General features: G+C 41.5%; 1 protein-coding gene across 1 annotated transcript in view; it reads right to left on the bottom strand.

The window, feature by feature from the left end:
• IL5RA (interleukin 5 receptor subunit alpha) overlaps positions 1–16018 on the bottom strand; it is a 53617-nt gene that overhangs the window by 19820 nt on the left and 17779 nt on the right. Inside the window, exons 3-8 of the mRNA XM_060308642.1 lie at positions 8351–8435; positions 6679–6824; positions 5337–5475; positions 4500–4653; positions 4238–4425; positions 2019–2164 (exon numbers count right to left, since the gene is read on the bottom strand). Coding sequence (XP_060164625.1) covers positions 2019–2164; positions 4238–4425; positions 4500–4653; positions 5337–5475; positions 6679–6824; positions 8351–8435 — 858 coding nt within the window. The remainder of the gene's footprint in view (positions 1–2018; positions 2165–4237; positions 4426–4499; positions 4654–5336; positions 5476–6678; positions 6825–8350; positions 8436–16018) is intronic.

Raw genomic sequence — 16018 nt, 5'->3', positions numbered from 1 at the left:
CTGGCATTTTAGGTTTCATCATTTTTTGCTTGGACTGTTGCAGTAGCCACGAAACCGGTATTCTATGTCCACATGTCCCCTCTCCGTCCATACCCAGCTTTCATGCTGCTTCCAAAATAATTCTGCGATTCTGCAGATGTGTTCACATTTTTCTATCAAGCTAAACACTTAAGTGGTTTCCATTGCCTATGACCATGGTTTTAAAAAGAAAAACCATTTCTTTTTTTAAACAAAATCTTAGTCTCATTCTGGGAGAAGTTGCAGTGTAAGAGCTAGAGTTATGATTCCAACGTTGGCCTTATGTCCAGGCTGACTAAATTACTGCCACTTGGCTGAAGGAACCATGCTCACTCATGCTGTGGAGTTGCTCCTTCTGCCTAGAACCCCTGTCACTCCAAGTGTGGTTGGAGGACTGGTGTGAGTCAGGAGCTGTTTATTGCTGATCCTTGAGGAGATAAAGATAGAAATGGAGACAACACTTTGGGAGCTTTCCTAGCAACCTGGCATTGCCATGGCGTCCAGGACCAGGATCACTGGGCTTGTCTTTGGCTATATGTGATTTTTCTAGCAAATCATTTTTATTGTATTTTACAGAAGTACCAATGTAGGGTGGATTAGAAATTTTAAAAAGAAAGCCAGTCTTTCACCATGTGTGCTTAAATACATGGGGAAGTGCTGGCGAAAAGTCCTTCTCTGCTTCTCTCACTAAGCAAGTTTCTATTCATCCTTGAAGATTCTGTTCAATTCCCCTCCCCTGGGTGGAGGCCCTGGCAGCTTGCTTTGTCCATTCCCTCCTTTGTATCCACGTTGACATTGACGATGGTCAGGCAGCTCTGAGGCTGAGGGAGTGCATCCAGTAGACCAGGCCCCTTGATAGCAGAAACGGTACCTATTTATCTCTGTATATCCCACAGAGAAGCCAGATCGTAAATATTTATTAACCCGAATTGAATTGAATTGAATTTGTAAGGCAGAAGTTTGAATCCTGACTTCTATTCTATTCTTGCTTTGTGAGTTTGGGCAACTTAATCTCTCTGTGCCTCACTTTGCTGTAAAATGAGAATGATCATTACATAATAGAGTAACTGTGAGGATAATAAAGCATAATGCATAGTTGATGCTCAGTAAATATTGACTTTCATTCAGTTCCTTTCCCCTTGAACTTTTTGTCCATTAGGGCTAAGGAGGCAGTTTTTTTTTAAGTTGTGGTAAAATGCACACAACACAAAAGTTACTATCTTAACCATTTTTAAATGGCACAGTTCAGTAGTAGAGTACATTCACATTATCTCCAGCACTCTTTTCATCTTGGGAAACTGAAACTACTCGTTAAACAAAAACTCCCCGTTCCCCCCTCACCCCAGCCCCGCAAAGCACCATTGTCTCCCCATTGCCTTGATGAATTGGACGGCTCTAGGCACCTCATATAAGTGGATTCATACAATGTTTGTCTTTTAGTGACTGGCTTATTTCACTTAGCATAATGTTCTCAAGGTCCATCCATGATACAGTACATGTCAGGATTGTCTTCCTTTCTAAGGCTAACAATATTGCATTGTATGGTTAGACCACATTTTGTTTATCCATTCCTCTGTCAATGGACACTTGGGTTGCTTCCTCCTTCTGGCTATTGTGAATAATGCTGCTGTGAACACGGATGGACAGAGATCTTTGAGACCCTGCTTTCAATTTGTTTGGATATGTACCCAGAAGTAGAAAGGTTGGGTCATATGATAATTCTATTTTTGATTTTTGAGAAATCCCCGTACTGCTTTCCGTAGCAGCTGCACCATTTCACCAACAGTGGTGCTAATGAACTTTTATCTGATCCATTGCATTATTTTCAACCAAAAGTAATAGATCCTTTCAAGACAAAAAGCCAGTAAGGTTTGATTTATTTTCATAAAACCCAGGTAGATGGGGTTCCAAGGGGTAACCAGCGCAGTCACTGACAATAATTTTTTAAACGTCTCTAAAAGAACTCTATCATCGAATATCAGAATGAGCTGAAGCATTACCTGAAAATACCCTTTCCTTCTGTTGTAAATTTTCACTTCGTAATCAAAGCAATGGACCGGAAAAGCAGAAACTGGTTTCTCCCATTGGATAGAGAGACAGGTTCCTTCAATCTCTGCTGTGACTTTTGCTGGAGGATTTACTCGATCTAGGTTAAAGAACCGAGAGGTCAGTGATCACGGCTGGTAAATCTAATCCACCCACATTTCCCAAGGCATCTCTAAGCTGTGTCTTCTCGAGTACTGTACGCCAGGATTTAATCTACGAACCTGCAAGCCACAGGACTCCAGCGGCTCACATCTGACTCCCGTCTTGTGGTGCTAAAGGAGAGATCTCTCCCGTAAACCTCAGGGATTCCTACTTCAAAGGGCATGGAATGGTTAAATGCCTTTTCCTTCAGCTTACTGCAAGACCCAGCCCACCATCCATTTTTACTTCTCGAGTTGGATGGATCTGAGGACAAACCTGATCCTGGAGAGAAAATGCCCTGGAGCCTCCACTAAGCCCTGCTCTGTGAAGCAGGTGTGTGGCTGGACGGTTATTTCCTCTTCCTGGGCCTCAGTTTTTATTTCATTTTGTTTTGTGTATCTTGTTTTGGTTTGTTGTGAGGATTTAGTTTTCTCTTACAGAAAAAGAACGGATTGGGCTAAACTTGTCTTTACAAATAACTCCACAGTTCTTTCCCCTGAGATCTCACATGATTGTTTTATGGCCACTTGATGTGGATAGAAATTATCTCTGAGTGTCCTTGTCTTAAGTTATGTGACTTAGATCTCACAGTTACTGAGTCATAGGGACGAGCTAAGAATGGGGCCCACTGGCTCCAGAGCCTACCATCCCCTAAGCCAGAACATTTTTCATCAAAAGAGCATTTATTTCTTTTAGTAATCTGAGAAATTGGTCTCAATAAAATGAATATCACACAAGAAAATGCCCATGGTCTGTCCCAGGCTGTGTCCATTGGTGTCTTAATATCACTGTTTCTCAGGTCCCCCTCAGCATTTTTTATCACCTGTTTTCATGAAAGTGATATTTTTAGGTCATCTAAGTAATACTCTATCGAAGAGAATTCTGTAATCTCTTTAGCAAGTGCTGTGATTCTTTAAACAAAGTTATACTCCATTTGATACACATATAGATGATAGAAACAGATAGAGATGTCCCATGCCAAACCACGTCCTTTAAACAATCACATTTTGCGTACTTAATGGATACTTAGGCCAGGCACTCTTCTAAGCACTTTATAATTATCCACATACTTAATTGTCACAAAGACCTTGTAGGAAGTATTGATTTCTCCCCATATTTCAGATAAAAAGACTGAGGCCCAGAGAAATGACCAGCTTGTCTAAGGTCACTTAGCAAGTCAGTGGAGGAGCCAGGACCCAAGTCCAGGCAGCCTGGCTCCACAGCCCACGCTACTAAGCAGAGGCCACCACTGAAACCTTGAACGTTCAGAACCAGAAATGTTATGTGAGAGGCTCCTGATGAGCTGCCTTAATACAAGTATCTAGGATGAAGGAGAAGGTCTTCAGTTTTGAGAACTGAGCACGTGAAAGCTTAAATAATAGGCTTAGATCTGAGAACCACATGGTAAGGGGGACACCCTAACTCAAGAACACCCAGAGGAGAAAGTCCAGAAGGGTAGAGGATCATAGAAGAGTACATGAGAGATTGGGGGTCGGTAGCCCGGGGAAGAGGGACCTCAGGATGGGAAACCTGGCTGCCTTTGGATAGCTGAGGGACCATCTTGTGGGGAAAAGAATCAGACCTGCTTGGGGGTGGCACCAGCCCATCACAGGACCCATGGGCAGAAATATTACCAAACCAGCCAGAGCTGCTGCGAGAGGATATGGGGTTCTTCCAGCAGTGAGTTTACTTTCCCTGGAGCGGTGATTCTCAACGAGGGGAGATTTTATCCCCTAGGGGACATTTTTATTGTCACAATTTGCGGGGGAGGAGGTGCTACTGGCATCTAGTAGGTGGAGACCAGGGCTGCTACTGAACACCTGGTAAGGCATAGGACAGGCCACACCCAGAGTTCTTTTGCCAAATATATCAGGAGCGCGGAGGCTGAGAAACCTTGACACTGGTTCTTAAGCAGCGGGCAGATGGTCACTTAGCATCAGACAAGTAGCTAAACAAGGTGATCCTTATAACCCCTCCCAGTGCTGAGATTCTGCGATTCAGTTATTTTGGCTTTGAGTCAAGCCCATCTTACCAATGGCATGAAGGGCAAAGAGCTCATCGAAAGGCTTGATCACAGCTTCCTCGCTTGAGCCGTTAACATACACTGCAAGTGAGTCGCGCCCTTTGCTGTTGATAAAAGTCCTGGGAAACCAGCAGGCGATATTTCTCTGCAAGGTGTCTTTGCTGTATTCTTGGCATTCTTCAGTCCAAGAGCCATACCTGAATTGGAACACTCATAAGTTTTTAAGGCTGGAGGAATCAACCCACTCGCGAAAGTGAAAACAGATACTAACCTATAGTAGAGAAAATACTGCGTATCCTCAGGGGCATCCTTGCCAACAAGCCAGGTGCAGTGAAGAGAAACTTGGTACGGCCGTAAGTGTGTGTAATTATTTGCCTTGGTGTTCGTGGTGCAAGTTAAATTCACAATTGAGGTTCCAGGAGACCCTAGATGGTCAAAAAATTTTTTTAGAAAGAGTGGATGTATGTATATGTATAACTGATTCACTTTGCTGTACACCGGAAAGTAACACAACAGTGTAAATTAACTCTCCTCCAATAAAGATTTAAAAAAAAAAAAAAAGAGCAAGACATTGCCATGACAGCTTCTGATTGTTTCTTTAGAAAGGGTAGTGATTGGGGACATCAAAAAGGGCTTCACAGAGCAGGTATGATTTGATTTGGGCTATGAAGTATAGGAAGGATTCAGAAAAGCAGGTGAGCCCAGGAAAGCGAGGGCTCCGAGGCAGGACTGTGCTAGTGTGTAGGCGTCATGGCTGTAAATCCATCTGAGAAGAGCGCAGGAATCACATAGCGGGTGGTTGGAAAGATGTCCTGGAACCCAATTATGAGAGACCTGATTGGCCCAGATTTAGTTTATGACCCTCTGTCTTTTGAGCTGGGGAGGAGAAACATCCGCAATGCTGGCAGGGACGTGCCAGCCAGCGTTGGCTGGGTTATGACACTGAGAAGTGATCATGGTCTTTGGTGAGGATGTTGATGAGGTAAAAGGATACCGAGCAGGAACTGGTGACTGAAAAAAGAAGAGAAAACTGAGGTGTTTGTTTTCTGACTTTCCTATGTTTACAAAGCCTGAAATATAAAACTGGGCTCTTAGAGGCCTGCCTTACCTGGTGGGGCTCTAAGTTCCGCGGAAACCCAGCTGCTTGGCTGGAGGGAGCGGTCGTTCCATGGGACCGTCTGCACACTTGCTGAAAAGCCTTTATGAAGGATGGTTACGCGTCTGCTCTCAGTGTTCCTGGTTTCGTACTAAAAATAAGACCCACAAGTCATGGTATGCAAAGGGGAAGTGGCCTTGAGAGAACTATTTTAATCAACTAGGCGTTTTCTTCCACTTTTAAAATGGCACGTAAACACAATGCACTGAAATCGTTTTGCTAGAAAAAATTAAACCCACTGCTTCAAGGTTATGTCCTTATCCCTAAACTCATCAAGTTGTAGACATGAAATAGGTGCAGCTTTTTACAGGTCAGTTATATCAAAATAAAGTGGTTTTAAAAATGAATAAATAAATTACCCAATTCGAGATGTGTACGTGTTTCAAAAATACATAATACAAATACAAAAATTAATTCTTCAAGGATACCTGAATAAATGCTTCTTATAAAAACAAGCAAAATGTTACAATGAAGGCTCCAGTTTCCTTTGACTACCATCTCTAGTTCCAGTCTCCTCCCCAGAGGTAACTTTTGACGGAAAATTCTCTAGAATTCCATATTGACTGGAATTTAATTTGTTTAATTTTATTGAGCATCTGCTAGGTACCTGGTGCTTTAATATATGACTGCAGTGAAGTTGGGGCTCTGAGAGGTTAAGTGACTGGTCCACGATTCTAAAGGCAGGAAATGGCCGAACTGAGATTCGAACTTGGCCTCTTCAATTAGGTACCCTGCCCTCCTCCTCTTTTATTTGGCTTTTCTCTTCTGTTCTTTTGGCTATTTTAGAGGAAATTATATAAAACCAATATCTGAACCATTTTACCTCAGAAGTTACTAAACTTGATTTTTAAGTGGAAGAATTGTCCCAAAGTTAAAATGTTCCGAGCTGCTGTTTAATGCAGGTGTGACACTGGTTCTCAGTCATTTCAATAGAGACATTGCTCTACTGGGAATATAACAAAAAGCCCTTTAGTGGTTTTCTTTTTTTTTTAGTTAAAATTTCTTTGATAAGGAAAATGCAGTCAAAGTTAAAATTTTTTTTTTTTTTTTTTTTTTGCGGTATGTGGGCCTCTCACCGCTGTGGCCTCTCCCTCTGCGGAGCACAGGCTCTGGACGCGCAGGCCCAGTGGTCATGGCTCACGGGCCCAGCCGCTCCGCGGCATGCGGGATCCTCCCAGACCAGGGCACGAACCCGTGTCCCCTGCATCGGCAGGCGGACTCTCAACCACTGTGCCACCAGGGAAGCCCCAAAGTTAAAATTTAAATAAGGATTGCCATCAGAATAAACACTTACATCTTCTTCTTGTGGAGCATTTATTTTCACGTGATACCCTAGCTGGACATTTCTTTGTTCTTGATCAGTATTTGGTTCCCAGCGTAAAAGAACTTGAGCTAAATTGATAGCTTTAATGGTGAAATTGACAGGTGGGAGAAGTAAAACTGTAGATCAAAAGAAAAAAGCCACAGAATGTTTAATTTTACATAGCATTTTAAAGTTAAGTATTTTTTTGTGTAGTATAGTATTTTATTATGGCTATCAGAATGTATAACACTGAAATAATATTGGGAAAAGTTTCCTTAGAAATGTTTTTAGCTCATTTTCTTTTTACTTTGCCCAGGTATTTACCTATAACATCTACAGGTATTTTATTGAAATCTGAATATTTTACTATATCATTACTCAGTACAAGCATAATTTTCAAAGGGTCATTATCCATTAATGGACTGCAGTAATGTATTAGTTTGTGGGTAGCAATGTGTTTAATGACATGGAAGAAAATAGAATAGAAAATACCAGGTGCATCAAATATATAAGAAGTACTGTTTCACGAACCTCTTGTTTCTATTATAAGTGTACTCACATATTTGCATGTGTACTGGTTCATGATGTTAAAAGGATTTATTTCTTATTATGATTGAAGGTCAAAAAAACTTGTGAGCAAAATTACTCAAATAGGCATTTATAGAAAGAAAAGTGTTCTCTTCTCCCCGTTAATGAACTGCTCTCTAATGCTGCCTTGAAAATAAAAGCTTTCACAAAATAAAAGGTTTCATTTAAATTACAAAACCAATGCCTGTTCTTTTTAGAAACCTTGGAAAGCACAAATGCTCAAAAAAGAAAAGAAAAATTTACCCACGCTTCTATCACCGAGAGTGACATTAACATGTGATACATTCATTATCTTTTTTCTTGGGCATATGTTTATACAACTTTATAATTTTTGCTAAAATTACAATATTGTACAATTATGAAACCTCCTTTACTACATGTGAGGATGTTTCCACTGACCTTTAATATTCAGTAGCCTTCCCTGACTCTGCTTCCACACCTGCCACATACAGTGTTCTGAGGCTCTGTCTGTACTGCACTGCCCATTACGGTAGCCAGTGGCCACATGTGGCTATTTTATTTAAATAAAATCAAATGTTCATTGTCTTCATTGCATGAGCCATATTTCAAGTGCTCAATAGTCACTTATCACTGGACAGTGCAGGTACAGAACATTGTCATGGCCATAGCAAGGTTTCTTAGACAGTGCTGATGGGGGAACCACGTGGCAGTTCTTCTTTTCTTTAAACCCATTGATGAACAAGTTTCTGAAGCAAACCTACTGGAAGCTTCTTATTCTTTGGTTGTGAGGACTTGGAACCATTCCCTTGCCTGGGAAGACGTTTCAAATACGGCCATCAGCTGCAGCTTTATTCTGAGTGCCCGTTTACCCACACTTGGAATATGAAGTGTGGGTAAACTGCAGCGTAAAATGTGCATTTCAGCCGACGTTGCTTTCTTAAAATAGAGCATGTTTAAAGAGTTTGTATTCTGATAAGAATAAATGTTCCATCCCTTTTTAAAAAATCATAATTTCCTAATTAATTATTATTTAGGAGAAAATAATGCTATCCTTTTTGTAATGTACTTTTTCTCAGAAAAAGAAATATTATTGAATTTAATAGACGGTGCTTACATTTTTTATCAGGAAGTAAGTCTACTTGCAGTATCACTGTGGCCCCCAAAAGAATCAGTGATGCAGGTGCCATGATGATGACATCCTACAGAAAACAGAGACAAAAATCCAAATTGCCACCTGTTGCCATTTTAAAGAAAAACTGGCAGCTCATTTCTAAAGAAAAATGTAGTCATTTTGCCATTTAACGAACATTTATGACCTTTCTGTTACGTGTTAGAAATACCAATATGAAGAAATCTTGGGCTTTGTCTTGCCAGTGTGGATCCGTAATCTGAGAGGCAGAATGAAGTGTAACTCGATAATTGTAATTCCAGTCTAAAAGCTGCTCCCATAAAGATGTTTATGGGGCACAGTAGGAGCAAAGGGACTTCTGAATTGAGTCCTAAAGGATGAACTAGAGTTCTTGACACACACACAAGTGAGCACAGGCATCTCTGGTGGCCTTGCACACAGCCATGCGAAGCCGGAAGAGAAGAAAGAAAATAAGAGAGGATTGCTATTCAGCGGGAGACCAGAGCAGATCTTTGAACAGTAAAAGTTCTAGGCAGAGTTAATCAAATTGAAAGTAAATACCATTGCCAGTTTCATTAATAAGTATTTAAATATGAGCCAACATGACAAGAAACTTAAATCTAAAACAATTTTAATGTGGGAAAGAGAAAATTTGTATCACAAACCTAGAATGTGTGTGGTACTTTGAACTGTGAAGAGGCTGAATTTTTTGATGAAGCCAGAAAGGAACAGGCTATAAAAGAAAATGAAGACGTAGTTAATAGGCCTGGAGAAGATAAAAACAATATTTCTATTTATTTGAAATAAGCAGACAATGAAAAGGAATCTCGAGTAGAAAAGTTAGCATAACTCAAGTGTGGCCATCTGAAAAAGTGGTTAGGTCATTTCAGCAACTTTTTTTTACATGTGAAAGAAAAGAATGGAGGATCTCTTGTTGGGAACTGTAGATTAGAAATCTTGAGTGTTTCCTCCAAAAATTTCGAAAGGCATTTTTCATATGAACTTAAAGAACAAAAGTAACATTCCACCTGCTGTGTGCTGCCCTCGCTTTTACAAAGCATTTCTTCCTGTTCTCTCTCATGAGCTACCTCCCACACCTCCCCACCAGTGAAATGGTGTGTGGTTATTATCCAGTTTACAAGGGGGAAAAGGTGTCTAACAAGTTAAATAATTTGCCAAAAATCACGTGTCTGGTAAATCATGGAACGTAGACCCAATCTCAGATCTTCCAACCATAAAACCTTTGTTCTGTACTAATTTAAATGACATGATTTTCAATCTAAAGATTTATTTAAATGGTTTGGTGTTTTCCAAACATAATTCTGGTAGAACCACAGAAGATAGAACTTGGCTAAATGGATACGTTCAGGAAGTACAAAAACCACGCTTTCTTCACTTTTACAACTTAACTTACTGTTATCACTGTTTAACTTGCTAATGAAATTAGTAAAATGTCACAACATAGAAAACAGAAACAGCATACAAAGCATTTAGCTCCTTTTTTAAACAAACTTAAGTATTACTAATCAGAGTTATGCCGCTTTTGATAAAAATAATCCTGTTTCTTTCTCTCTGATGATTTCACACCATGTAGAAAAAGAATTTTTAAAACAACAGTGACAATAAAAGCAAGTATTCTTGTATTTTTAAAGGTTTCAATAAGTGAGAATGTTAAGGAATTAAAGGCAAGCATTAGTAATTTACTAAGCCTGAGAAGCAAAGATAAAAAATCGTTAACAAACAACAAAGATAGCTTCCTCTTCAAGTTTAGAAGCTGATGTCTTTGAAATGTCAGCATTTACGGAAATAATATCACATATGTTCTAACTTTGCAGTAATCGTCATTAACAGGAAGAATTCTAGGTCAGAAAAAAATGTAACATTGATATTCCTGAGTGACTTTTACTGCCTGGCAGAGTAAGTAGTAAGTTATAACCATACTTGTAAAAATAATAAATGTCTATCCTTTGCAGTTAAATTGTTGAAGTAATAAACTATTGAATGTCTCAGTGGGGAGATAATTGAATATTTTACACAACCAAGCAGTCTCCCCTAGAATTTGCTATGTGTTCTGCTTTTATAGCTGTTGAATATAGAATTATTTTTCAAATTTTCATTTGATCATTCAAAAATTTTTCAATGATTAATTTTTTGGCCATAAAACAGCCATACACTATTTTTCCCCATCTTATTGTGATATTTTCTCTTAAACAGGATGATAACTTTGACCGAAAACTGGTTGTCTTATAGGCAACGTGAGATAGTCAAGTGGGAGTATAAATTTTACCAAGAATGACAATTTTTTGTGGACCAGATAAATTCCATACAAGGCTGGGTATTACTGGAGTTTTGACAATTGATCCCATATTTTCTATAATTCTGTTTGCTCTGCTTGTTCCCTGAAAACACCTTCAGCCTTTGCTCATGTCGCCTTAATATTTCTGGTTCCAGGCATAGCAATCACCTTTACTGGAAAAACAGCTTGAATCTCTTGGGGTCATCTCTTTAATCCAAAGATATACTGCTATATAGATGTCAACTGGGTAATATTTCATTGTGCAATAGGCTATTTCGCTACCTTAAAAATATATCAGAATGACATGTTCAATTCATTCTTTTCATGGCTACCAATTAAAATCCAGCAGAAAACCGTTACATTGTTAAAATAAGATCCAAATTCAGCAGAATGCAGCAAACATGGGTTTCCAGGCTTCCCTGGTGGCACAGTGGTTGAGAGTCCGCCTGCCGATGCAGGGGACACGGGTTCGTGCCCTGGTTTGGGAAGATCCCATATGCCGCAGAGCGGCTGCGCCTGTGAGCCATGGCCGCTGAGCCTGCACGTCCGGAGCCTGTGCTCCGCAACGGGAGAGGCCACAACAGTGAGAGCCCCGCGTACCGCAAAAAAACAAAAAAAACCATGTGTTTCCTACTTACGATTGTCAGAAATGTACGCTCAGGCTTCCCTGGTGGTGCAGGGGTTAAGAATCCACCTGCCAATGCAGGGGACACGGGTTTGAGCCCTGGCCCGGGAAGATTCCACGTGCTGTGGAGCAACTAAGCCCGTGCATCACAACTACTGAGCCTGCGCTCTAGAGCCCATGAGCCACAACTACTGAGCCTGTGAGCCACAACTACTGAGCCTGCGGGCCACAACTACCGAAGCCCTCGCACCTAGAGCCTGTGCTCCACAACAAGAGAAGCTACTGCAGTGAGAAGCCCGCGCACCACAAAGAAGAGTAGCCCTGCTCCCCACAACTAGAGAAAGCCCACGTGCAGCAACGAAGACCCAATGCAGCCAAAAAAAGAAAAGAAAAAAAAAAAAACACACTCAGTGTCTTAGAGAGTCCATGGGCTACCTGTTCGTGTGACATTTCACTGAGTCAATCTAAAATTTCTCGAGCGCTCTCTGAGAATCTGGCTTCTAGTAGGTGTTATATTCTTTGAAATTTAGAGGAAACCAGAGCACCATCTCTTGCACTACAGGTGTTTCTAGAAAGTTGGGTGAAGTCCTGACAATTGGCAACAAATTTCCCCAGTGTTCCTGAGAATTCGTCAGATTCTACTGAAGTTCAGACAATATTTTCCCCACTCTCTTTCCCACATATTTTGCTGCCCCGGTACATTTGTTTTTTATAACCAAAGTTGAATTTACCCCTTTTAAAGAAACTTTTTGAGTCAACTGTGGTGACAGTGAACTCAAACTCAATCTCAGTGAACAGAAATTGAAAAGCAACTGAGAGGATTCATGGTCTGTTAAGCCCTTAAAAGTAGAGTTTACTTTTTACGTCTTTTCTTTTTTCCTTTTTTTTCCTGTACAGTGTAATCAGCAATAAAACCTATCTCTTGGGGGATGAAGAATAAATAAATAACCCCAGGTGTAAAATGCAAATGACATGTTTAGGTAGGTAGCTAGGTATGTTGCCTTACCCCCAAATGAGAAATCTACACATTCCTAAAAATACAAGTGGGTAACAAGGGCCATATATAAGGCAGGCAACTTTTTTTTTTTTCCTGCTACGGAACTTCTGATTAATTTTCTGAAATAGTCCTAAAATGTAACTCAGGGATTCAGATTGTTGCCACAGTCATAAACACTTGTTAGCCAAGGCAGAAAAGGTGCTGCCACCCTGAGTATTTGGAAACTGCTGGCAGAAGGAGTTTGCTGCAAATCTCCGAGAGGTTGGATGTCTTCTAGCGAATTGCACGTGGTGCACTGTCATCCCACATCCACGCGTTCCCTTCCCCAGACTCACCCCCTTTCCTGGGCTTAGCTGTCTCCTGCGGTCCTCCTGTTTCCCACGACTGTTCTCAGTAGCAGAAAGCCAGGACCACGTCCATCAGCCCCTAGCACAGTGTCAGGTGCAGGGCAGGTGCTGCACATGCCTGGTCCTATAAAGAGTAAAGGCAAATTAACACACAACCCTTAACATGTCAAGCCCTTTACGGTAAAACCTAGTATAGGGACAAGTTAGATGAGAGCACGGCAGGCTGGGAACATACAACAAGCCTGGTCTGTTTTGGGGGAGGTGTGATACTTTTGGTAACTTGCCTAAAAATTTCCCCAAGCAGCATTTCAAGTAGTGAAAACAAATGAGTTGATTTGCATTCCAAAACTTTATTATGTTTGAAATGCAAACTTTGAACAAATAGCTACATACATTAACATATTTTTCAATAACTATGAAAGAGGGCATACCCTTTCACAAGAAGTAGAAGCTGCACCAGGTAATGGAGTTTTCAGCCTGATAATTCATTAAATTGGGTATCAAATACAGTAATCAATATGGCTACAAAAGCAGTCATTTTACATGTGTTGATGAATTTTAGGCTAATAGATTAATAAGAGATTCAGATTTTTCTTTGTCTTCCTTTCTCCTTCTTTTTTTCTTCATTCCATCCATTTCTTCTGTATACATGGAGATATGTTTACATTGCTTTGGGTGAAAATTGAATTACTGAACATAAAACCAAGTGAGATATTTCAGCAAGTTTTTGTACATTTTATATAAAATCAAACGATTTTGAAAAAATTGTTTGAAAATCCTAGAATCCCCTGAAGATACAAAAAACAGAATGCCTTCTGTTAGAGGCAATGCAATCATCTCCTTCTTTGTTGTTGTTGTTTCTTAATTTGTAGCTTTCTCAATTAACAAACTTCCTCACAATATTGAGCTATTTTATTATATCCTGTACCCTATTTTCTAAATTCACATATTCCCTCAGAAATCTTGGCAGAATGCATGTTCTCATTTTAATCACTAAAGTATCTGCAACGGTGGGAAACAAACCTCTTACACAAACATCAACAAAAACTGTAGGTGTTATTTTAATGTGACTCACCTTCGCACGGATTTGCACACCTCAGTTACTTAGCCAACACACAGGAATAGAACGCTACACCCAGAGTCTATATGACCTGCCTGATGCCATGTCCATAGCACCAGTATTAGTTCTGTCCCTGCTAGTAATAGAGTTTCAAGGGGTTTTGTTTTCCCCTTTATTTAAAAGTTGGCCGTATATTTATTAATCATTCTCTGTCACTTTTCCTATCCCCCCTCCGCCCCCACCGTGTAATGAAATCATTAGGAGGTGGAGCCCAGGGTATTATTAGAGAGAAAGAGACATTTGCTCACTCGGAGATGAATCAGCCTTGGATCCCCACTTACTGAGAAGTGCAGTGCCATGTCATCAGAAGCAGCCGCAGGGCATTGAAAATGAACCTTATCTCTGGGTGCACTTTTTGACTTAGAGACGGATCTCCTTCACTGTTTCATCATCGCAGCTGTAATGGTTAAAAACTCACAGCCAGTTTCCTTGACGATGGGAAACTTAGAGTAGCAGGGCTACTCTAAGCAAATATTCAGGAGCATTTGTGAGCGGGCAGTTCTGGACGCGCCTTAACCGAAACTCCCAAGCACTAAGCTGCTGCCAAGTGAGGGATCTCTCTGGTCCTGATAGCCACTATCTGATAACTGTCTCATCTGCATTTTCATTCTCTTTCAAGATGCTTTGTTCTCTTCAGGAGTTGAAATGAACGTTTGCTCCTGGGTGACAAGGTAATCAGGTTTTCTCTGGGCACTTTCCAGCCCTGCGTTTCTGTTTTCTTTACGTGCTTCAGTCAACTAGGGTATGTATAGCGCCTCTGTTACTTACGCAATACCAGGCACATGATTTGACAGAAAAACGGGGCATCCACCATTCCCTACAAGCTGAGCAGCAATTCTCAGTTTTCTGGGGATGCATTAACCCTTCTCTGCTATGTTAGCAGGTCCTGCGCCCTCAGGGAAATGGGTGTGTGCCATGGCAGGGGGCAGAGGAGGGAGAAAGAGTCTCCGGGTGCCATCAGTTGCTGGCGTCGGTAGCCTGGACGCGCCCTGAACAAATTGAGACGGTGGCTGTGTCTGCACGCACCCTGGGACCTTCCCTTTTCTGTCATCTCCCGGTTCCCAGTGTAGCACCTCAGCTGTCCTCTCCTAAGTATCTTCAATTTAAGTAAACCTAGTTGGGTTTTCCTGTCCTTTGTTCCACTTCTGTCTGGGGAGTTTCCAACCCACTGACTTGCAAAGCTGACTTTAAAAAAAAATGTTGCCCGTGTGTGAATAGACAACAGTGGCACTTAATGTATCAAGTGTCTGAGCCAGGTGGGAGTCTTTGCCTTTGCAAGGGGACCTCCAGGCTTAGCCCAAGGTGGTGAGTGATGGCAGGCCCTGAGAAGCCACTGCACAACTGGGAACCGAGGGGCCTAGGTCCCCACAGAGGAGACGCAGAGAGAGGTGATGGCCAGGTGAGATAAGGGCTTCAGTTTGTAAGATGACAGATGATTGGGACCCTCAATGAGACATCCTGCAAGTCAGTGAATGTCATGTGCAAGGACAGCCATTGGGATCCCCAAGGTAATTGTTTTCGCAGTTGCCAAAAAGGAACCAGATCAATTGTTATTAGATGAGAGACACCTTCAAGATGGCCGAGGAGTAAGATGTGGAGGTCACCTTCTTCCCCACAAATACATCAGAAATACATCTACGTGTGGAAGAACTACAGAACACCTACTGAACGCTGGCAGAAGACCTCAGACTTTCCCAAAGGCAAGAAACTCCCACGTACCTGGCCGTGTAGCTGACAGGGTCTTGGTGCTCCGGCCGGGTGTCAAGCCAGAGCCTCTGAGGTGGGAGAGCTGAGTTCAGGAAATTGGTCCACGAGAGACCTCCCGACTCCATGTAATATCAATCAGCAAAAGCGCTCCCAGAGATCTCCATCTCAACGCTAAGGCCCACCTCAACTCAACGACCAGCAAGCTACAGTGCTGGACACCCTATGCCAAACAGCTAGCAAGACAGGAGCACAACCCCATGCATTAGCAGAGAGGCTGCCTAAAATCATAAGTCCACAGACACCCCAAAACACAACACCAGACACGGTCCTGCCCACCACAAAGACAAGCCTCGTCCACCAGAACACAGGCACTAGTCCCCTCCACCAGGAAGCCTACACAACCCACTAAACCAACCTTACCCACTGGAGGCAGACACCTAAAACAACAGGAACTACAAACCTGCAGCCTGCAAAAAGGAGACCCCAAATGCAGTAAGTTAAGCAAAATGAGAAGACAGAGAAATATGCAGCAGATGAAGGAACAAGGTAAAAACCCACCAG

The sequence above is a fragment of the Globicephala melas genome, chromosome 11 (assembly GCF_963455315.2).
Source record: "Globicephala melas chromosome 11, mGloMel1.2, whole genome shotgun sequence".
NCBI classification, from domain to species: Eukaryota; Metazoa; Chordata; class Mammalia; order Artiodactyla; family Delphinidae; genus Globicephala; species Globicephala melas.
The sequence above is the reverse complement of the archived record's forward strand: the minus strand, read 5'-3'. Positions and strand labels throughout refer to the sequence as shown.